This window comes from Rhinolophus sinicus, chromosome 14 (genome assembly GCF_057876585.1).
Source record: "Rhinolophus sinicus isolate RSI-liver-muscle chromosome 14, RSI-T2T, whole genome shotgun sequence".
Lineage (NCBI taxonomy): Eukaryota > Metazoa > Chordata > Mammalia > Chiroptera > Rhinolophidae > Rhinolophus > Rhinolophus sinicus.
In genome coordinates, this window is record NC_142514.1 from 84,890,685 (window position 1) to 84,913,675 (window position 22,991).

At 36.9% G+C, this 22,991-nt stretch overlaps 1 protein-coding gene and 1 pseudogene across 5 annotated transcripts in view; one reads left to right on the top strand and one right to left on the bottom strand.

Annotated features, from left to right (window-relative positions):
• Positions 1 to 234: 234 nt before the first annotated feature.
• The window catches only part of MAK (male germ cell associated kinase), a 53,455-nt gene continuing 30,698 nt past the window's right edge, over positions 235 to 22,991 (top strand). For 4 of the 5 annotated variants that reach the window (XM_019752347.3, XM_019752349.3, XM_074335235.2 and 1 more), the window contains exons 1-6: positions 235 to 331; positions 6,530 to 6,848; positions 13,162 to 13,216; positions 13,891 to 14,012; positions 17,725 to 17,804; positions 20,493 to 20,625. In XM_019752347.3, coding sequence (XP_019607906.3) covers positions 6,748 to 6,848; positions 13,162 to 13,216; positions 13,891 to 14,012; positions 17,725 to 17,804; positions 20,493 to 20,625 — 491 coding nt within the window. In that variant the 5' untranslated portion in view covers positions 235 to 331; positions 6,530 to 6,747. The other variant, XM_019752348.3, reaches the window with a different exon arrangement.
• Positions 2,239 to 3,046, bottom strand: LOC109458553 (large ribosomal subunit protein uL18 pseudogene; annotated as a pseudogene).

A 22,991-nucleotide genomic window follows, 5' to 3' on the forward strand; every position in this document is an offset into this window, starting at 1 on the left:
TTAGTGAATCAAACTTTGTAGAATGAATCAGAGCAAAACCAAGCAAAATAAAGGGCAAACCAACCAACTTTCTATAAAGAACTGAAAAGGAATCTCCGAAACCCCAAATCTAAACGGCAGAAATCTGAAAGGTCTCGATAGATGCCTAGGTATTCCCGGAAACCCCGTCCTAAGAAGGCGGGGCATGCAGGAGGGGGGAGGCTAGTCCTGCTCGACCACGCCCCCTATGGGCCGGTGTAAGCGTCGAGCCGCGCCGGAGCTGGCGTACCCCTGCCGTTTCCTAGGAGATGAAACACACAAGACGCCAGAGCTTCACAAGGGAGCGAACGAGGTAAGCGGCTGGCTGGGGCCGGTAATCCCGAGCCGGCTGCGGGGCTGCCATCCTACGTCCACCCAGCCCGAGCTTGTCCTGTGACGCTGGCCGGGCATGTCCCCGCGGCGCTCTGTCCCACCAGGGCCAACCTCTGCGGAGAAGGGGCCTAGACACTGGTAGGGGAAGGGACGGGAGGGAGGAGATCCCGGGAGAGGCGGAGCGGGCGGGAGGGGTCGGCCTGCGGCTGCTGCAGTGGATGCTGTCTAAGGCCCCCTCTACCACTTTTCCTGCGCTCCTAGACGGCGGGGGTCGGTCCCCGGTGGGGGATGACGACGGGACATCTGTCAATCTGAGGGACCCTGCCCCCGAACCTCTTCCCCAGGGTCCCCCCGCCTCCCGCCACACACACGCGCGCGCACACACACACACACACACACACACACACACACTACACCTCCTCCGCTCCCTCTACTGCTTAAGGGGAAACTACTTTTAGGAGTGAGGGGCGTGGTCGGGTCTCGGAAAGAGCGAATTGAGTTCAGAAGTGCTACAAAATAAAAAAGGCAGAAGTCTTTTTAGGAGTCTTTTAAGGGCTCCGGTTTGCAGAAAAAGAATCAGAGCGTCCGTGTAATGAAAACTTTCTTTTACTGCAAATAAGACGGGTGGGAAAGTAAACCAATAAAACTGATTTTCAGTGGTTTGTAATCTCTATTCTAAAAGGAAAGAGATTTATGTATTTGTGTTTCGATAATCTTTTTAAATCAGCAGATATTTGTTCTAGTGATAACGGAATTCTCATGGAGCAGTTATCGGACTTATTTTAATCAGAAAAACAACACATTGAGTCAATATAGTGGTGGAGGCAAAAGTTACTTTTCAGCCTTTTGGCCTTTATCTTTCCCATCCTCCGGTTGACCGCTGAGTGATGGGGACAGGAGATATTCCTCTGAAAGCGGCCACTTGCTACCTACGCGAGGGTGGTCTTGGAAAGGGTGTTTTATCTCTTCGTTGGGATACGTGTGTTTTTTTCTTTTTCTTTTTTTTTTTTTTTTTTTGTTCTTGTTTAGTTTTAAAATGATTTGTGAATATTACCACAAAGCACTAATGCTTTTATATTTTAACACAGAATCTTTGTTTTCCCATTGTAAAAGCTCCCCTTTTAATTTCTGTAAACATATGACTTGGTTAGTTTGACATCTTTTTCCTGTTTTGCTTTTTAAACAATTAAGTGATTCTTAAGACATTACTTTTTTCTTAAACGTTAATGCAAGCCTAGGAGTGATTACAGTAGGTTCTACAAAGCAAGTTGAAGACATCCAAATGACATCTGTTCAGTGATTGGCAGACACAAATTTCACCCTCCCTTTGACCTCTATGTTAATCTTCTTTACTCCTATCTAAATCCCTTATTAACTGGCAGAAGCTGTGGAGAATGAAGCTCAAGTTTACAGTCATTGTACACTTAGATAAGCAGCAATTGTACTCTTAGATAAATAAGAAAACTAGAATGGGAGAGAAATTATATGGGTATTTATTTAATGTAGGTCTATACTAAGCCTCTAAGTAAATGTCTTTTTCTTTAAATCAGAATATAAGTTTTGTTTAATACATAGGAAAGTAAGTAAATATTGTAGCTTGATTGTAGAAAATTCCAAGTTCTGTTAAATTAATTGAGGATCATAGTTCTATAACATGTACTAGTGTTTTGCCTTGATATACATATATATGTATATATATACATACATGTACATAAGAAATCTTGTTAATGCTTGCAAATTTTGCAGAATTAGCTTTCTATAGGTCAACAGAGAAGAATATGTAACTTGTAGAGAAATATTATTGTGTGTGAACTGGGGACCCATAGGCAGTCTGTGTTTCTTTTTTTCTTTTCTTTTTTTTAGCTGCTTAATAAGTTTATTTTTGTCTTAATATGAAAAATCTTCATAGAAAATTATTGTTTGGTTTATTAACTTAGCAGCCTGTTCCTGAGCTCTGAGGAAGCTTTTGCCTTCTTCTGCTCTACCCGATCTTTCTTCTGGGCAAGAGACATTTTGGGATGGTTCACCTCTTCTTTTTAACTTCTTTCTTAGGCTTCTTCTCATAGACTGGATTCTGTCATATAGCAGCATTAGCTTTCTTATACATCTCCTCCATGCCTGGAGTTACGTTGTTCTTTATGTATTGAGAGAATTGTTTCTTGTAAGCGTCTTCATCTTCTTCCATTAGATAACGCATCCGCAGCTCCCTTCAGGGCCCCCAAACTCTATTTCCAGTAGTAGTTCTGGCAAGCCTTGCATCCAAATAGGTGAAGGCACCAGGTTGACCATCAATGCTTTCCACATTGTATTCATCTCCAGTCACCTCCACTTGACCTTCATAGATCTTGTCCATGCCAAACCTATTGAGAAGCCTGCGGGCCAGCAGCAGGCCAGTACAATATACTGCAGCATAATTTGTCAGGCCACCCTTCATGCAATACTTCAGGAGTTCATGGGCATACGCTGCACAGACTATCATATCTCCTTTTATATAGGCATAAGCAGTTAGACAAATGATATCTCTGTTGGTTATATGAACTATCGTCCTATATTTGGGTGTGTTGTACTTATATTTATACTGAATTACCAAGCGTTTCCGGGCATAGTAATCAGTTTTACACTTTTGCCGTCTTGTAAATTTCACTTGGTATCTCTTGAAGTTGGGCTTATTCTTTACAACTTTAACAAACCCCATCCTGTGGAACAGAGACCCGCGTCCACCGCTCCCCACAGACCTGCATTCTGTTTCTTAAGTTACATGTGCTGCTTTTTTTGACTAGTAATCAGTTTAGGACCTTGCTATGTTATACTGATAAAAAAAAAAAAATAGGTGTTTATGTGTTATCCGTCAGTGGGTACATAGGAATATGATTTTTTTAAAAAAACCTTTACCTTTGTATCTATGCCTCTTTACATTAGGCCGTTATCCTTGTATTTTCAGAGAGATGAGGGGACAGCGAAAGTGGCTTGCTTCTCACCCTGGAGAGCTATTTAATCTGTAATTAATATGATTCAAAAGAGGCCTTTCTAAAGTTATTTGGGAGCATAGTATATAAATTTGTTTTACCTAAAGGTCAGGTAGGATTTAAACTAGACAGATTCTCTCAGAGCCACAAATCTGCCTTTTTGAAATCTATGCCATATCCTTAATCTTCACGACCACCTCCCAAACGAGAGAAGCTGGGAAATGACCATGTCCCTTGTTTATTCTTCTCTGAATATAAGTACACCATACGGTATAGCCATCCTCACTTTAAAATACATTTGTGTTCAGTGTATATTTGAAGGTTGGTTGGTTTGGCTTGGAATTAAGTTTCCAATAGCTACTCTAAACCTGGTTGGGCTTCCATGCCAAACACAGAAAAGTCATCAATGACTGAATAATTGTTGTGCTAATCGTACTGGTGTTGGTGATGCTTGGTGGTCTTAATAATGGAAGAGAAAGAGACAATGGATTCCACTTTTGCAGATTAAGTCACTGCAAGGTACAGTTTTGACTACTCTTTCTGGCACCCTCTTACCTCTGGACTTCTGTTCCCACCTGGGCACCTCCATCTTTCATTCCCTTCTCAAGCAATGTGTTCTTTTACAGAATTGCCTATATTACTTTCTACCTCTCAGACCCTTAATGCTTGTCCTCAGTTAGGTGTTAACTTGAAAATAATTGTTGAATATGCAAAAAAATTGCAAAGGAAAGATGGTGCTATTATCCCATTAAATTTCTTAATTAAATAATTTCCTGGGTGAGGTTAAAAAAATAATTTTCATGATGGGAGCTCCAACTCCCTTCTCCCTTAGACTTCCTTTCCCTTCACTGTTTTGGGCCTATTGTTTTTACAGTGTCCTTCAGTTATAGGATAAGCTAGATGTAGCCCTAAGGATTTGTTAGGTAGGAAGCACCATTTGCATTTTCCAGTTAGTCAGTAGCATCTTGGTGTTTTAAGGTTGGGAGTTGGGCTAGAAAGATGGAGGGGGGGGGGCCGGGGGGGGAGGGGCAGGCAACTATTGTTGTGTGATAGATTCTACATGTTTTTGGAGCAAAGAGAGGTGGTTCCTTACAATCAGTTCCATTAATGATTGTAAAAGCCAATAATGGGTTCTTTAGAAGTTAAGGACTACACTAAAAAAACAACAACAAAAAAAACAACACAGCTCCTGGTTAATGGACTCCATCTTTGATTCTCTGAATGATCATAAATAGGTCATTTAATCCTTCTGTGTTTTATTTTACAATTTTACTGGAATAATGAACATCATAGCCTTTGGACAAATATGTTCTCTATATTGTTACTTATGCAATAAACCTATAGAGAGCACCATTTCCTTAAAAGAGATAGGTGTGTGTCACCTTAAATAGTGTAGGTAGAAAAGAATGTCAAGCAGTTTAACATGTTGATAGTGAGTTGCAAAATACTGCTTTAATAAAATTCTAAGTGATCAGAAATACATAATATATTTCAGCCCATAATACATTTCAGCCCATACATAGCACATAGTATAAAACAACCCAAAAGATCTTTCAAAATTATATTTCCTTATACAAATAAAGGAAAAATTAAGAAAAGCAAATACATGTTTTGGTCAGGAGCTCTGCAGAGGGATGTTGCCTTTCTCTATATTAATACCTTAATATTTAAACTCTGTGTCTATGTATAATGTAAAGACCATTTGCAAAAAAAAATGCATTTTTAGGCAAAGTGTGAACCATTTGCTGGCATTTGATAAGATCATTTGCTCAGACTTAAGCTGAAAGAAATGAATGAATCCCTGCTTAGAACTGGAATCTACTATCGTGATCTCTTTCAAGATCTTGGCCAGAGTTAGCATAGCCTACGTTATTTCACATGTGCCTTCGAAGGGGTTATTTTCTGTATGAAGTAAAATAAATGATAAGTTATTATAATATACACTCTCTGTTATTGAAAAGCCCCACTGGGTTCTTCCAAAGTCTCCTGTGGACAAATACATTCTCTGTATAGGAAACAACATAGTTTTACTGTAGTTCTCTACACTTGTTTATTCTTTCTCCAGAAAGCCTGTTTTTAGAAGTCTTAGATACTTTGACAACTACATCACATCCTTGTAGGTCCTAAATTTATGCATAAAATAGAGAAGCTGTTTCTATGATTTTATTTTATGGAAATATTTTGTGGAAATGCAGCAGTGGTATACAGTAAAAGAAAAATGATCTGTGAATGAAGTGCCAAAGTATAAAAGGCATTTTAAAACAAAGTATTTTAATGATGCCAAACATTTTATTACCATCTGCAACTAAGCATAAAACCTTATAACAAAATGATGGAGATTCTTCAAAGCAAATTAAGAATGATAAATAGGTGTGAACTGAGAAATAGTTCCTTGAAATGTGGAACTAAGACAGAACAATGGGAGGAAACTTGAATATTGTTGTAATGAGGTAGGCACTAAGGCTAGTGCTTTGTTTTTCTTTAGTTGTAGTAATATAATCAGAACCTATTGAAACCTGTGCCCTTCAAATATATACAGATCCATAATCCCTTATCTGTAGTTTTAAAATCCACAAAGCACTGAAAGATGAAATTTTAAAAATAAATTTGTGCAAAACTGTTTTGCAACAAAACATGACCCAAATGATGTGAGGCCATTTATAGTCTTTATTTATTTTACTTAGTATATTTTTCATACATGTTTCTGTGGTACATTAAGAGACTAATGCAAAGCATTACATAACATAAGGTATGTGCTCTATATTACTTTCCTCAAATATGAAAATTCCTGATTCCAAACACATCTGGCCCACAAATTTCACATAAGGGATTGTGGGCCAAATAAAATCTGATGCAGAAATTGCTTCAGAAAATGGACGTACTGAGTATAATTGAATGATTTTCCAAGGTCTGGTCTGGAATAATATAGATTATAGTCAATAAAAAGAAATCATACAAATCATTAAGCCAACATTTATTGAACATTCATGGAATAAATGGTACAGTACCATGTAAACGAAGCATTCACCAAATGAGTATTATCAGTTGGTTATATGTGAACTGCATTCCACACAGCACAAATGATTTATTGACAAATGTTTAACACATTGGTATTTATGTTACTTATAACTTTTCCCTGTGTGGTAAGTTAGCGGTAAAATTTTTTGTAGAGATTCTTTAATGAAAATTCCCTTTATTCTCATTTTTTGTAGAGTGTTCATAAGGATGGAAGCACTGTTTCCTTGCCGCTGTAGCTCATGAACCTTCAGATTCTTGGGGAAGAGCCTATGTGAAATGATGACAAATCTACCACCAGTGTAGCAACAACAGTCTAAGGGCAAAAACAAACTTTAAAAAAAGAAGCATTGACATTCATATTCAGCAAAGAAGCCATTGCAATCAGCAACTTCTGCTGCCTTATCTTTCAGAGATGAAACGGTACACAACCATGAGACAACTGGGGGACGGCACCTATGGGAGTGTGCTGATGGGCAAGAGTAACGAATCTGGGGAGCTGGTGGCCATCAAAAGGTACTGTGTTCAGCCTGCAAAGTTTACGTTTAAAGCCGGTCTTTCCTTTCCTTTGCTTGCTTGAGAAACTGAAGGTACTGTATGGGATTTTTTCAGAGTTTAAAGTTGAGTGCATAGTAGAGCTTATTATTTCATTAAAACAATAGGCCTCAAAATCAGGTGGTATTCATAATATCAATTTGAGTTCTGATGGCAAATGGTATTTGACTAAGCTTACCAGTTAAATAGAATTAATTATTATTAATTTATTTATTTTCAATATACTGTATTTATTATCTATTAATATTATATGTAAAAAAATTATCCCAAAGCTAAAATAAGAACAAACACCATGTTTCACCAAAAATAAGACCTAGCCAGACAATTGGTCCTAATGCATCCTTTGGAGCAAAAATTAATATAAGACACAGTACATTATATTATATTATATTATATATTACATATATATAATATTATATATATGATATATTATATCCTGTGTCTTCACATGATCTTTCCTCTGTGTATGTCTGTGTCCTGATTTCCTCCTCTTATAAGGACACCAGTCATACTTCTTTTAGGACCTACCCCAAAGACCTCATTTAACCTTAATCACCTTGTTAAGGTCTATCTCCAAATACATTCACACTCTGAGGTACTGGGGGTTATTAACATACGGAGGTGGGGGGGTGGGCACAATTTGGCCCACAACAGGATGTTGTAACAAAGTTTAAGCCACAGACCCTGTGGCTTAAACAACAGAAACTTATTGATGTACAATTCTGGAGGCTAGAAGTCTAAAATGTGTCAGCAGGGTTGGTTCCTTCTGAGGGCTGTGAGAAGAGGCCATCAGCATATAATTTAGGAATGCTTTGGTATATGAAGTAAGGAAAACTAACCAAAAGTAACTTAATAGAGATTTATTTTTCTCTCATAATAAAGCAGCCCAAGGCTGGTACCTTGTCTCAATGCTGTTATCACAGACCTAGGCTCTTCTGTCTTCAAAAAAATAGCAGCCACACCTCCAGACATTAAGTCTGAGTTCCAAGCAAGAACACATGGGGAAAAGCTGAGGCAGTCAGTTACTGCACTGTTTTCTAATTGGGGAAGCAGAAGCTTTCCCACACCCCTATCCAGACTTCTGGTTACTTCTCATTGGCCAGTGTGTGTCACATGGCCCGTCTATCTATAAGGTAGACTGGGTAACCGAGGACTCAGCTGGGCATATTGTATCCTGTATAAACGCCGAGTTATGTCAGTGAAGGGGAAGAGTGGCCTTTGCATTGCCAACTCACACATTCAGTATCCACTACGTGCCAGACTGTCCCTAACTTAAGTAAGGACAGAGGAAAAATGAATGAGAAGAGAAGCTGGAACATGGAAGGCTTGAAGAAAACCAAAATACTCACTCAGCACAGAACTGTTAAGCTCCTGTTACACTGGGCATTCAGGACAAAATGGGGATGAAACAGATGAGTTACAATGCAGTGAGGAAGGCCAACAAATTAGACAAGTCACAACATCAAATATGTTCAGTTCTACAATGGGGGAATACTGGATCCTATGGGAGCATAAAGAAGCAATGCTGGAGAAATATCTTGGAAGGCTTCCCACAGAAAAATGAGATCTCAAGAATGAGAAAAAATTATCAAGAAAAAGAGGAGAGGGAAGAATGTTCTAGGGCAATAGGCACATGTACGAAGGTGTGGAGGCGAGAGAGAATGTGAAGGCTTGGCTGGGGCTGAGTAATGGAAAGAAGTGAGGAGGCTGGAGTGTAGACTGTGATTGGGTGAGAGAAGGGACATGAGGTGAAAGGGTGACGTCATAAAGCCAGATTAAGGAAGCTGTACATCTTGAGGACTAGAAGGTGATGAAGGATTTTAAGCAGGAGAATTAATGTGATCAAATGTTGATTTAGAAGTCCCTTTAGCACAAGAGTGAAGACTTGATGAAAGAGGTCAAGACTAGATGCAAAGTGACAGTTAGGAGATTGGTCAGCCATCTTGGTTAGAGGTGGTGGAGGCCTGATCTAGGAAAATAGCATTAGGTTTAGACATAAACGGAAGCATTCAGGGGACATTTAGGAAGCAGGCTCTATAGGAACTGGGGGGAGGAGTAAAGAATGGGGAAGAGTCCAGGCTAACTTTTGGGATTCTGGCTTAAATGGGTAGTGGTGGTGCCATTTGCCATGACAAAAAGGGGCAAAATCACTGATTTAGGGGTAAAGCTGATTGAAATTTTGTACCTAATGACTTTGAGGTGCCCATAGGCAATTGAATATTTGCATTTAAAGGTCAAAAACAGAGGTCTGGGCTGGTGATTTGGAAATTGTTAGTCTATACATGGTAATTGAAGCTACAGAGAAGGAAAATAAATGAGATCTTCATACACTAAGGAACCCCAGCATATAAAGGATGGGCCCTAGAATAGGGTCTTACAGAGAAGACAGAAGGAGGCACCAGAGAAAATCAGGACAGTGTAGAAAATATCTCAACCCAAAGGAAAGATTGAAAGAAAAAGTGCTCAGCTGGAAGATATGTAATATATAATGCTGAAAAACATCTGTGTTTGTTAGGAATGTTTCTTGCTGCAAGTAACAAATAAATTAACTAATAGCAAGTACAGAACCAATGACTTAAATAAGAAGTTTTTCTTACATATCAAGAAATCTGGAGTTTGATGATTTGAGGGCTCTTTCAATCGCTCAAATATGTACTGAATTCAGGCCTTTTCTACTTTCTTCATACTGAGTTGCTGGCATTTGTTTGTCCTCAGATGTGTCACTTAATGGCCACATTATGATTACTTCACTTCTAGGCATTACATCCATGTTCAAGGTGGGAGGAAGAGAGAATAATATGAGCAAACGTGCCTCTCATTTTATCAGGAAGTAAAATTTCTTTACCAGAAGCCCTCAAGTAGTAACTTCCCCTAATACCTTATTGGCTAGAACTGGATCACGTGGTCTCTCTTATGTCCAAGGGAGGCTAGAAATGGACTTCTGGTATCCAAACAATATTATCTGCTATGGTATTCCTTGGATTTGGGGAGTAGGACATAATTAGTGGCTGCAGTGAGTCTTGTGCCAGTGGAATAGAAGAGGAGATAAGCCAGATTGCATGTGGGCAAGAAGTAGTAAAAGGTTGGGCAGTCAAGCATTGAGCTGTGAATAGTTTTGGAGGACAGGTTACTGAGCTGCTAAGAAAGTCACAGGATTGCCAAGCATCAGTAGGTGTCCCCTGAGATTACATGGCATGAATGCTAAAGTAGAGCTAGTGAGAGCATTTAAATGATTTTCCTTCCGGCCTTCACTAATCTGTGCTGAGAGCAGAGACTAGAGGATGGCAAGACAGGAGTGGTGGGATGTTGGGAGAGGGGAACATTCAGATTACGTATATGCTCTTGAGGGGATAGTGGTGGAAAGGCTGATTGTGGGATCCACGCTGGAGGACCATGCAAGAAAAGCCAAGGGTTGAACAAGTAGATGTAAACAGTAGATGTAAGGATGATAAAACGTTAGGAGCTCATGGTCAGAGTCTGTAGTTTTAAAGGTTGAGATTTTAGAGAGTAGATCCACTCCTCATGATAACGAGGTGTTTATGAGTGACTGGTGGGAGAGAGGTGAACATCTCTTTGAAGGTAAGAACTGTGAAACCAGGCTACTGGCAGTATTATTACTATGAGTGTTCACTCTAGCCATTACTTTTTGAGGTTCTGGATGAGACAGAATCTTAGGATAGTTTTTGATCTTGTGTTGCCTACAAGAGTCAGACACAAGGCTCTGCCAGTTCTCTCAAACCTGATGGAAAGGAATAAACTTTACCTGAAAATTACAGCTAGTAGACCCCTTCATCTCCATTCTCAATTTATCCTTATTTGTTACCAAAACAACCTATGTTCTATAATATCCAATCAGGACCATCTTCTTATGCTTGGTCATGTAAAATTTTAGGAACTGTGAGTTTAGGCGATAAATAGTCTAAGTATGATACTTTGAATAACGTTTTAAATCCATCCATGTTTGATTAAAAATAAATTCCGTGTTGAATATATTTTGTGAAGCAGATAAAAGAGCTGACTGTCTTGAATTTTCAAAATGGGCAATAATCATGTCCCCTTGAAGGGAAATTGATTACCTGGAAGAAGGTATTTTTCATTCTGAGAGCCTTTTAAACAGAACCAGGAGTTGGGTGTTGGGGTTGGGGGGGCTATCGGAATTAGACATGCCCAATTAAGAACTGTGATGGGGACTGATGTAGAGAAGAAAGTGATCCCTAGCACAGCACAGAGATGGCCAGGAAAAAGTAGAGTGGGCGTGGCAATTGGTAGGTGATGGACATGGTGGTATAATTTGAGAATGTGAACATAGAGAAGAAAGTTTGTACTTAATTCGGTAAGCAGTGGACAAGGCTTGTAAGCAGTCTAGAAATGCAATCAAAACTGGTTAGGATGAAATGGAAGGTGAGTGGTTAGAAGTTGGGAGAACACTGTCCAGAACAACATAAAAAGAATCTTCTTGAAAATTTCCTTTGGGAAGTTTTAATTTAGATCACTGGTAAGAAACCTTGTTATCTAATGCTGTTTTAGAAAAGCTGTAACAATTAATTCTAGAGGATGGTAATAAGATACATGCATTGCCTAGGGGTGGTATTGATGAGAAGTAGTAATTGCTGGAAAGAAAGTAACATAATGGTATATGTGGATGCAACTACTACAGATTTTCAAGTAGAATAAAAGTTTTAATTTGTACTAAATTGTGAAAAAGAACTTAAATACTGTATTATCTAGCCTTGAAAAAATTGAATTTAAAAAATTTTGTAATTACTTTTTAAGAATCATAGCAGATTTTATGTGCAGTTTTTAGATGGATTTGATCACTTTATTAAACTTTTATAGCTACATTGGAATTGACTTCTATTTTGTTTTAAATTGATCATTGTCCTAGATTTACCTTTATCATTTTAGCAACACATTTGTAAATAAATCTCTATAGCACTGAAAAGTTACTTTTGGTAAATCAGTAAGCCCTCAATTTCTTTAAGCTCCTTTTCGTAAATGTGTAGTATCTGGATGAGTATAAATGAAATTCTGATTCACCAAGGATATTTTAGAAATAATAGCAGTAATGCCCTTCATGCCTTATTGTAGACAATCATAAATTTTGGTACATCTAGTATTTATTGAGTGCTGAACTAAGCAGTTTACAATGAGCTTTTCTTATGCAGTGGTTTCCATTTTATAGCTAAGGAATTTGAGGCACAGAGAGGTCATTAAGTAATTCATCCAAGGTCATTTAATCAGTGAGCTTCTGAGTGAGGATTTGAATCCAGGCAGTGCAATTCCATAGCTATATTCTTGACTAGCATGGTGTGTTGTCAGTTCTTTAAGCTGCCTTTCCTTTCCTTATTTCTTTACCCCTGTGTATTACACTCTTGTAGAGGCTCAGAATAATTCCTATAGAAATTAGTTAATAAGAATAACTTTAAGCTTCCCGAGAATCTTGTAGAACGTCTCAGCAGGAGATTATAATACTAATGAAAGCAGGAGGACATGTAGCGTTTTTATTTTTCATAATCCCGCCTTGTAATTTCTATACCTTAAGAAATATTTTTTAGAACACGAATCCCATTTTTTCTTGTGTCCCATTTTGTATGGTGACTAAAAATCCATTCATTATAAGTAACATAATCTCTATCTATGGAGTATATAATAGAATTACTTTATTACTCTAAATTCTCTTTTGATATATTTATCTCTGATGGTAACCAACATTAAGATAGAAGAGGGGAAGTAAAGAACAAAATTCAAGAAAGCTATTTCTAAAGTTCGTTATTTGTGATTTTTACTGATTTAAATCACGTAAATTTATGGGCCTCTTGTTTAAAGCTGAGGTAATGACGTAGAAGTTGTCAGATCAAATCATTCTACTAAATTTGGTACCAAAATTTGTAATTTCTTTCCCCACTCCACCTAATTGTAGTATTTCATATTTATCTTTTAAGATCTAGAGAGGAATTTGGAAGGAATTCTTTTTAAAAAGCACAATTAAACTGATTTAGAGAAATGTAAGAACTCACCCAGAAAGGAAGATTAATGGTAATTCTTTCACCTGCATATTAAAGCAGAATTTGAGATATGACATAGTTATGAACTTGTACCGATAGCCTTGACACATATAGAATGGAGGTGATTTGCTTTTAAGGAGGAGGGAAGAGAGATACCATAGTTTGCCCAAAGTGAACTAATAAATAACAAAGTAAGAAAGTCAGTGGTGTAATTTGTGTTTTCAAATCCTTAGTCCCCCATACACTAAACTTATCTTTTTAAATTTCAGGATGAAGAGAAAGTTCTATTCTTGGGATGAATGTATGAACTTGAGAGAAGTTAAGGTAAAATTTTAGAGTTGAAAAGAACTGGAGAAAGCCTTAACTCTACCTCGTGTCTGTCATTTCTGAGGATGGTAGTTAAGGAGATTATTCTTTTCTCTGTGGGAGGCAATCCAAAGATGATTATATTTATGTTTTTCCTTTATCTTCCTAAAATAATTTCTCATGTCAGTGGAGAACAGAAAATAACTACACCCTCATATTTGAAAGTACACTCTTCTCTTGAAAGAGCATTTTAATTTATATTATCAAAGGAAAGACAACTTTTTAAATTATTACATACCATTTCTTTATATTTTATGCTGTATGACTTGGATAAAATTTTGGAGACTTTTGCATGGAATTTTGCATGGTTAAGTCAGAAAAAAGTTAGACCTATTTAATAGAGTAAGAAAAAAAAGTGACAGATTGAAATGTTTGGTGGCTATTGTTGACTTGACTTGGTTTATTTTTGTACTTACATTCATTACTTAAAACAGTCACTGCTTACTTTAAATAGGTGTTCTAACATGTTTTTAGACCTTTAAAATATTATAGATATTAAAACTTAATTCATTAATGAATTCAGAAGGAACGGAAAATTACTTAAGGTAATTATCATGCTTAGCATTGATGAGATTTTGCCAATTTCTGTAACTTTGCTGTAAGAATTTTAAAGCTTATTTGCTGTGTTGCAGTCCCTGAAGAAACTTAATCATGCCAACGTGATTAAACTGAAAGAAGTTATCAGAGAAAATGACCATCTTTATTTTATATTTGAATATATGAAAGAAAACCTCTATCAATTAATGAAAGACAGGTATATCTGTATTTTATGAAAATTGTATTTTTCCCCTATTATCTCCTTTATGAGTTCCTTGGATCCTTTCTTTTTTTTTTTTTTTTTTTTCCAATTTATTGGGGTGACAATTGTTAGTGAAATTACATAGATTTCAGGTGTGCAATTCTGTATTACATCATCTATAAATCCCATTGTGTGTTCACCACCCAGAGTCAGTTCTTCTTCCATCACCATATATTTATTTGATCCCCTTTACCCTCATCTCCCACCCCCCACCCCCCTTCCTTGGAGCCTTTCAATATGTCATATTTATGATATACAGATTTCTCTCTCGAAGAGATGGATTTAACTTAATTAGTTGTTATCTTTATCAAAGGATAATATCTAACATTGAAGAACTAACTATGACATTTTTCTGCTGTAATCTCTCAAAAGTCAAGATAAATATTTCATATAAACATACATATTATCTAGCTATACTTTTTGAAACAAAACTCTATAATTTAATACTCAGTTATTACTTTATTAAGCTGGCCTTGGGCAAAACTGAGAAAATTATCTTCATTGCTGTCCCAAGCACCTCATGATTGAAAGGTTAATGAAAGATTGAGGAAGGAATGAAGTAGCTTTCAAAAAAGGATCTAATAAACTCATTCATTAGAATGCTTAAGTGAATGGTAAAACTTAATGTGTTTCCCAAGGAAATTCTCATTGTAATTTTTAAATCTATGAACAGAATCTAAAGCAGGAGAGCTTCAGTCATCTGCCATGAGCTTGGCGAGGATAATATTTTGGGGGTAGCCATTGGTCACAAATGAGAGATTAATGTCCAAAAGTGTACATGCTTTCAAAGCCAAAGTTGTTCAACAGAAGATTCCAAAATACTTTAGAAATAAATTTCCCAGTGGAATGATGTTGATTTCTCTCATATTTCTTTCACACACACATACACACTCACGGCCTAAGAATGGTGAGTGAATTTTTCTTTAATCATATTTTCCTTCTTTCAAAAAATACTTATTGAATGTCTGTTATGTTCCAGGCTCATTATAGCATTAATAGCAGTTAAAAGTAAAGACGATTTCTACCTCTCAAACAGGTGTTTATTTTTCTACAGTTCTTTCTAGCTCTTGTATACAGGCATACATGCTTTTTGCATAGTTGTAATTAGAGTGGCGATGCTTTTTTTTTATTTGATTCATTCACTTACAGGCATTTTTTTTTTTTTTTTAAAGATTTTATTGGGGAAGGGGAACAGGACTTTATTGGGGAACAATGGTCAAATTGTTGTCCTTTCAATCTTAGTTGTGGAGGGTTCTGTTCAGCTTCAAGTTGTTGTTCCTTCAGTCTTAGTTGTGGAGGGCGCAGCTCAGCTCCAAGTCCAGTTGCCGTTGCTAGTTGCAGGGGGCACAGCCCACCATCCCCTGCGGGAGTCGAACCGGCAACCTTGTGGTTGAGAGGACACGCTCCAACCAACTGAGCCATCCGGGAGCTCAGCGGCAGCTCAGCTCAAGGTGCCGTGTTCAATCTTAGTTGCAGGGGGCAGAGCCCACCATCCCTTGCGGGACTCGAGGAATTGAACTGGCAACCTTGTGGTTGAGAGCCCACTGGCCCATGTGGGAATCGAACCGGCAGCCTTCGGAGTCAGGAGCATGGAGCTCTAACCGCCTGAGCCACCGGGCCGGCCCTACAGGCATTTTTTTATGCTGATATATAATCTTCACAATTACCACAGTTACTATGTTCTATTAAATGACTATACCAAGCTTCGCTTAGCTTTTTGAACTATTTTAAAAGAAATAACTATCAATGGGAGAATAGGTTGAAAATTGTAGTGCATAATATGGATAAAATTGTTTTATAGCCATTAAAAGTGATAATTATAAAGATTACGAAAATGCTTATAAGTGGGTAAAAAACAGAAAACAAAATTGTACATATACAACATTGATACCTAATCTAAAAATTATACATGCAAATGGATTAGAATTGGATTTGAATATTAAAAAATCAAAATAGTTTCTTAATCAGGTGGTGAGATGATGGGTAATCTAACTTTTTGGCTTCTAATAATAATTTATGCTGTTCAAAATATATGAAATGACAAACATATGCATGATGTATTAAGATATAGTTGTTGAAGAAACAGAAATAAGTACATATAAATACATGAAATATACTTTCATCTGATTTTAAATATGTATATGTCAGTTGAAGTGGTTAATGCAATTGCAAATGAACAATAAAAAGAATCAACTTTGGAATTTCATGATTCAATTCTGGATTTCTAAATTAAATGGAAATAAAAGTGATATTGTTTAGAAAGTTATTCAATGTCAAAGGTATAAATTTAACCGTTAACAATTGTATATGGTAAAGGCCTGTTTGAGGTTAAGTGATATTTTTACACTTTGTTTTTGGTAGCTTAACTTCCTGAAACATTGTTTTGATGATCAAGACTAATTTAAAAGCCTTTTTTATTTAGTAAACTTTTATTACAGTTCAATTGAAGACCAATATACCTAAACCTTTGGTCTGATACTCTAAACTGTACCTTCAGCATATAACATTCTTTTTACAAATTTAAATTGTTGGCAGGATAAAAATATTTTGTTTCTTTTAAAATGTAGAATTTATGAAAGTGAGTTTTTAAAGTATTTCAGTACTATTTTCAAATTTGATAGAAGACCAGTGTTTATCTTTTTATATCTATTGTGTGTTTCTAGGACATTTTGGAATATTATGTAAACACATATACTGTAGTTAACAATTTGATGTTTAAGAAAATAGGCCATTTTCCACGTGTTGAGAACATTTGAATAAACACTCTAATGCAATCAATCATGCTGAAGTAAAGTGTTAGAAAATGCTAAAATTATGATAAAGTTGAAAAGATTAAAATGATCACTTCCAAAACATAGCATGGCTTCAGGGTCAAAGAAGAATTAATTCAGGGTCAAATAATTAATGTTAATCACATTCGTTTGTGGCATGCTATTGATTATTATTTTTCAGCCTTAATTTAGCCCTTATTTGGGTCTTACTTTAGTCTCTATGTAAATACCACATAAAGCTACACTGTGCAATGTAGTAGCTACTAGTCACTTGTGGCTGTTTTGAAGTGTGGCTAGTCTGGATTAAGCCATGCTGTAAATGTAAAATAAATTACACAGCAGATTTTGAAAACTTGGTCCAAAAAAAATGTAAATTCATTAATAATGTTTTATATTGATTGCATGTTAAAATAATACATATTTGGTATATGTTGGGTTAAATAGAACATATTGTTAAACACATAAGTGGTTTTTATTTGTGATACTTACTATATTTTTATTGGTCAGTACAAGTGCATACTGCAGAATTAAAGCAGTTATGCCCTAAAACTCTTAACACCTATATAATACAGATTTGCACACTTGGCTTATCTGATAGTTATCAGTTTTCCAATTTACTTCACTCCTCTTGGGACAGTTTAGAATGCAGCTATTGAATATTTGTGCAATAAATTCAGTCCTGGAGTTCAGTTTCTACCATACATCAAAACCAAAACAATTCTAATTTTCAGGTTTTAAATTTATGACCTTTAACACTATGAAACTATAAATCGTACCTTTGGCCAGTATCATGAGGCCAACAGGGGCTCCAAGGGAGAAGGAACCTTCTTATTTGTTTTGCTTAGCTGGTTGGTTAGCGGAATTACATGACTGTGTATTTGTTCATTTCTTCACAGAAACAAGTTGTTCCCTGAGTCAGTCATCAGAAATATTATGTATCAGATATTGCAAGGGCTGGCATTTATCCATAAACATGGTAGGTTTCTTTTAAGTTTTACTTCCCTGCCTCTTTAGATTGTTGTCAAGGTCATGTACAGGAATTGTATATAAACTGTTAAATAATGTTATGTTTGGGTAACTACAAGTTTGGAGTATGTCCCTACATACACTGACATTTTTTTTTTAATTTAGAATTTCTGTCTTTCTATATAAAATAAAATTTCTATAATCTATAATTATCTTCCTCTGTAGCAGAATTTTTTAACAGTGTGATCATCAGCCTTTAGTCTCTGTCATCATAAACCCATCCTGCAACCAAATTCCTCCTAATTTTACCATGGAAATGGGGGGGGGGGGGGAAATATATGTATATATATATTATATACATATATTCATTCCCACAATATTTATATATTGTATTTATATAATATATATTTTTGGCCCCTCTTTTGGAAAAGATTGGAATGCTTTGATCTACCAAGACCAATTATTAACATTTAAGTAGTTTAAATCACCCATGCTATGTTACTTAATAGTTTTCCTTAGTATTTACATTTAGTTGTTTCTATTCTTTGCGTGAAATTAAAGCAAGTGTTTGTTCTTATTTTTATAAGTTTCTTATTTATGTAATCATCATTTACATAGCTTTTTGCATATCAAACCAAAATAATTAGTCCAAAATGTTAGTATGGTTATTATGAAAAATTTTAGTGAATGTTTGTTTAGAGTCACTGGATGTTTAGATAGTTACGTTAGAAAAGTTTCTGCTATACCATTGCTGCATTCTGAACATAGGCATTCAAAAATCACCATCATTAGTCTCTTCATGTTTCATCCTATAGTTTGTGTTTTCTTTTCTCCTTTCTCCTTTTGTTTTTTTTTTTAGGAAATAATTTGCTTTCTAAAAATGTTATGCAGAATTCCATGTAAGCATTGTAAGAATATTCCTGAATTCCCAGTTTTTTTGTCTTATATAAACTATTAAGGTCTTTAAAAGTCCAAAACCCATGATAACATACTACAGCCCACTGGTAAAAGTCAGTCATTTATTAATTACATGGAAGTGGAAAATGTATGCTATTTTAATTGTTCATAGTAGATTCCTGATCTTCAGCCCAAAATATAGAAATGGGTGAGTATATCATGCCACTTAAACTCTGGTCAGCACGGTAATTCTTAATATTTGCCTGAGTTAATTTATGCTAATGATGGCAAGTGTGATGTGGAAAATCAAAAACCTCATGGATTGTTTGATTTTTGGAAAGAGCTTTGTGTTTTATTGATATTTTTTAGGCTAGTAATGCAATTGGTTTATATTCCTTGGATATATATCAACTATCAGCAACTTCAGAGCATAAGGGATTGAAAGAAGTTAGCTTGGGATTTAAAAATTGCTGCTGAACGTAAATAACATGAATAATTGAGAGTTGGCTACGTAACTGACCACATAGTGGTTTGGGAAACCAGACTCTAACAATAGACATTTCTACAAAACTTATTATTTTTACTATAGTTGATAAGAATCTGAGACATAATATTATGAGAAAATATTTTTTAAATAGTGGCTGTTGAAAATGAAACTAATATTTTAGTTAAAATAGGACCAAGTTTCCAATATATTTATATTAGTTAGGATGGGAAAAATCTCAACTGTGCAAATATGTAATTGGTTTAATTCTAAGATTTTTATGGATTAATGTCACTTTACCATCACGTGTTTCCATTCCTGTCTTCATGTTACTAAAGTACAGTGTATTTCTCTTGGAAGTTACTAAAATGGATCCTAACAGCTATTTTGAGTAAGAAGTTCCAGATAAACTGAGTTCAGAATTTCTGTAGAGGTCACACAGAGCCCACACTGGTTTTGAAGGAATTAAGAGTTTAGGCTTCGACAGCCTTCCCAGCCCAAAGCTGTGTGAAAACCCTCTCATGAGGACCAGGCCCGTTCTCTATTCTCCCACCTTCAAGGTCATTGGAATACAGCCATCTGTCTACAAGCAGTGTGCTTTAGATCTCCCACAGAAATTTGCACGGAGGGCTTTCATGTTCTTCTTCCTGGGTTTTCTGCCTCATTTTCATTGGGCTGCCTTTTAGCTTCTATAACTAAGCGTTTATTTTATATATTGATTGGGAAACAAGCATTGTAATTGTTGGGTTTTTCAATAAAGCAGGAAAGAACTGAGCTGTTAAATAAAATAATTTTAAATGAAGAAATTGATTAAAATGTGTGGAATTCCATTTTTGTTTAATGGACTTTGCAAATCAGTGATTATAGTCAAGGAGTGTTGTGTTAAATTACAACGTGATAACAGTAAGTAAAAGACCAGCTGCATTGACTTAAGCCTGATTCCAGAGCCCTCCACAGGCTTTATTAGGCTATTTCTTTCTGGGCCTCAACCTCCCCATCTGTTACAAAAGAGTGATCATAATACCTCCTCAAAGTTTTTGTGCAAAGTAATGGAGATAATCATAATTCCTGAACTTACTGGATTCACAAATAGAAATACACGTTATTTTTAATGACCTTATATGTTGTGTGAACTTTCTTGCCAAATTATTTTGAAAGCAAGAGTCCTCACCTCCCATCACTTTTTAGACAATAAATATGGTTTATTTTATGTTCACATCCTTAATTATAAGAGAGAGGCTCAGTTATATTTTGTTTATAAGTCAAATATGTTTCAATATCATGATATATTATTGTTTTTCCTCTCTGTATTACCAGGTTTTTTTCATAGGGATATGAAACCAGAAAACTTGCTTTGTATGGGTCCAGAACTTGTGAAAATTGCTGATTTTGGACTTGCCAGAGAATTAAGATCACAGCCACCATATACTGATTATGTGTCTACCAGATGGTGAGTGGGTTTATGTGACTCTCCAAAGGCATGTTGTGTTGAAGTCTTTCTACAATTGATCGTTATATATCTTTCTGGAAGTTCCATACTGAGTATTTAAAACAAAGTATGGAAATGAATTTTGTATTCTTTGGAGAAAGAGAAAGATTGGTTCAGACTACATTAATTTCTGAAAAAAGAAGGAAAAAGGATTTCATTCATTCATTCAACAAGTATTTATTGAACACCTACTATATGCCAGATACTATCTTAGGCACTGGGAGCACAAAAATGAACTAAACAGAGAAAAATAAAACCTCTGCCTTATACTGCTTACATGACAACTAATGCACAAATAAACAAGTTACACATGTCATGAATTACAAACAGAAAAACATAACACCTGTTCATCAAAAAACATGTAATAGTCCCAAACTGCAACTACCCAGATGTCTATCACCAGCCGCATGATACACGACCCAGTAGGATGCTTTACAGCAATGAAAATGAAAGGTCTATAACTACGTGGTATGATAAGGATGAATGATAAGGATGAATCTCCCAGATATAATGTTGAGAGCAGGAGGCCAAACAGAAAAAGAGCACATACTGTATGATTCCATTTAAGTAAAATGCAAAAACAGAGAAAACTAATCTATGCTGTTAAAAGTCAGCAGCTTCATGGTGAGGGGGTCGGGATGTAGAAACTGGAAGAGTGTGGGAGGGGCCTCTGGGATGCTGATAACAGGCGGTTTCTCGATGGGTGCTGGGTCCGTGGGTGTGTTCTGTGGTGAAAATCATCAGGCTGTACTCTTCCAGTATGCGCATTTTTCTGTATGTATATTATACTCCAATAAAAACAAGTTAAGGATGTTTGCATGTCAGATGGTGATACATTATTATGGAGAAACATAAAATATGGAAAGGGTCAGAGAGTTAGGAGAGAGAAGGGAAGAAAGAGGAATGTTGCTATTTTCAATAGAGGGTCTCGGGTGAGAAATGCCGGGGAGGACATGCTGGGGAGGCAGAGATTTTCTGGCAGAGAAGATGCCGGGGGTAAAGGCCTTGACACAGCAGCGCCACATGTAGATTCCACAGAGTGAAGAATGAGTAAGGAGGGCAGAGATAGGAAATGAGGTCAGAATGTGTGGGGGTGGCCAGATCTCATAGGTCATTGAAAGGACTGCAGTAGTTTTTTAATCTAAGCGACTGGGGGGTTTTGAGAAGAGGCGTGATGTGATCTGACTTGTTTTAAAAGTATCCGTCTGGCTGTTGTATTGAAAACAGATTTTAGAGGAGCAAGGGCAAAAGCAGGGAGACCAAGTAGGGAGCTATTCCAGTAATTCGGGCAGGAAATGATAGTGACTTGGATCTGGTTGGCCGTGGAGGTGGTGAGAGGTGTAGGATGCTGAGTGTGCTTTTCCAGTAGAGCAAATATGAGTTCCCAATGAATCAAATGTGGGATATAAGGAAGTCAAGACTCCCCAAGTTTTTCCCTTGAGCCCTAGAAGGATGAAGTCAGCACTGATTGAGATGGGGAATGCCATGGAGCTCTTGGAGAAGAGTTTGGTTTCGGCATGAGTGAATGCCTAGGAAACAACCAAGGGGAGACGTCAGTAGGAAGCTGGATCTGTGAACTGGAGTTCAGGGGAGAGGGCTGGGCTGAAAATGTAGATTGAGGAGACCTTGATAAACATCACAAGGTTAGATAAGGTCACTGAGGGAGTGTCTGTAGTCAGAGAAGAGGTCTGAGGACTGAGTCTAGACAGTGACCATATGCCCCGTTTGCCTAGGACAGTCTCGGCCGATGCTTGTTATCAACAGTTTCATTAAAACGAGGTGGGACAGGTCGGGCGACCTCCCATGTATGCTTCCTGCTTCCTCCATGGTCTTACCTGGGAATGTGAGAGACGTGCACGCTGAACCATGAAACAAGTTCGTGCCTTCACGTGTGGCTAATTTGGAGATTTCCTGTCTCATTACCTGAACCTTTCCTGAAGCGATGTAACAAAATGTGCTTAGACAGGAGTGTCCTCAGCCAGCTCACTCATCGTGGGTGCTAACAGGAGTAGCACTGATACTATTGCCCCTGCCAAGCACATGCAGACAGGCCACTTGGCGGTGGCCTTTGCCATAACCTCTGAGGTGCCAGTTGGTGGGGTCATGGGAAGCACAGGAAATTACAGGGAACTATGTGGGGGAAATCAACACTCAATAGGGTACCTGTAGGACGTACAGAAAGTGGTCTGAATGTTCATTTTGTAGTGATTATTACATAGTACAAATCCACAGCTATTTTGCTGTTTGGCGTCAGGGGTTGAATTGTGTCCCCCAAAAAGATATGTTGAAGTCCTAGTCCTTGTTACCTATGTGTGTGACTTGATCGG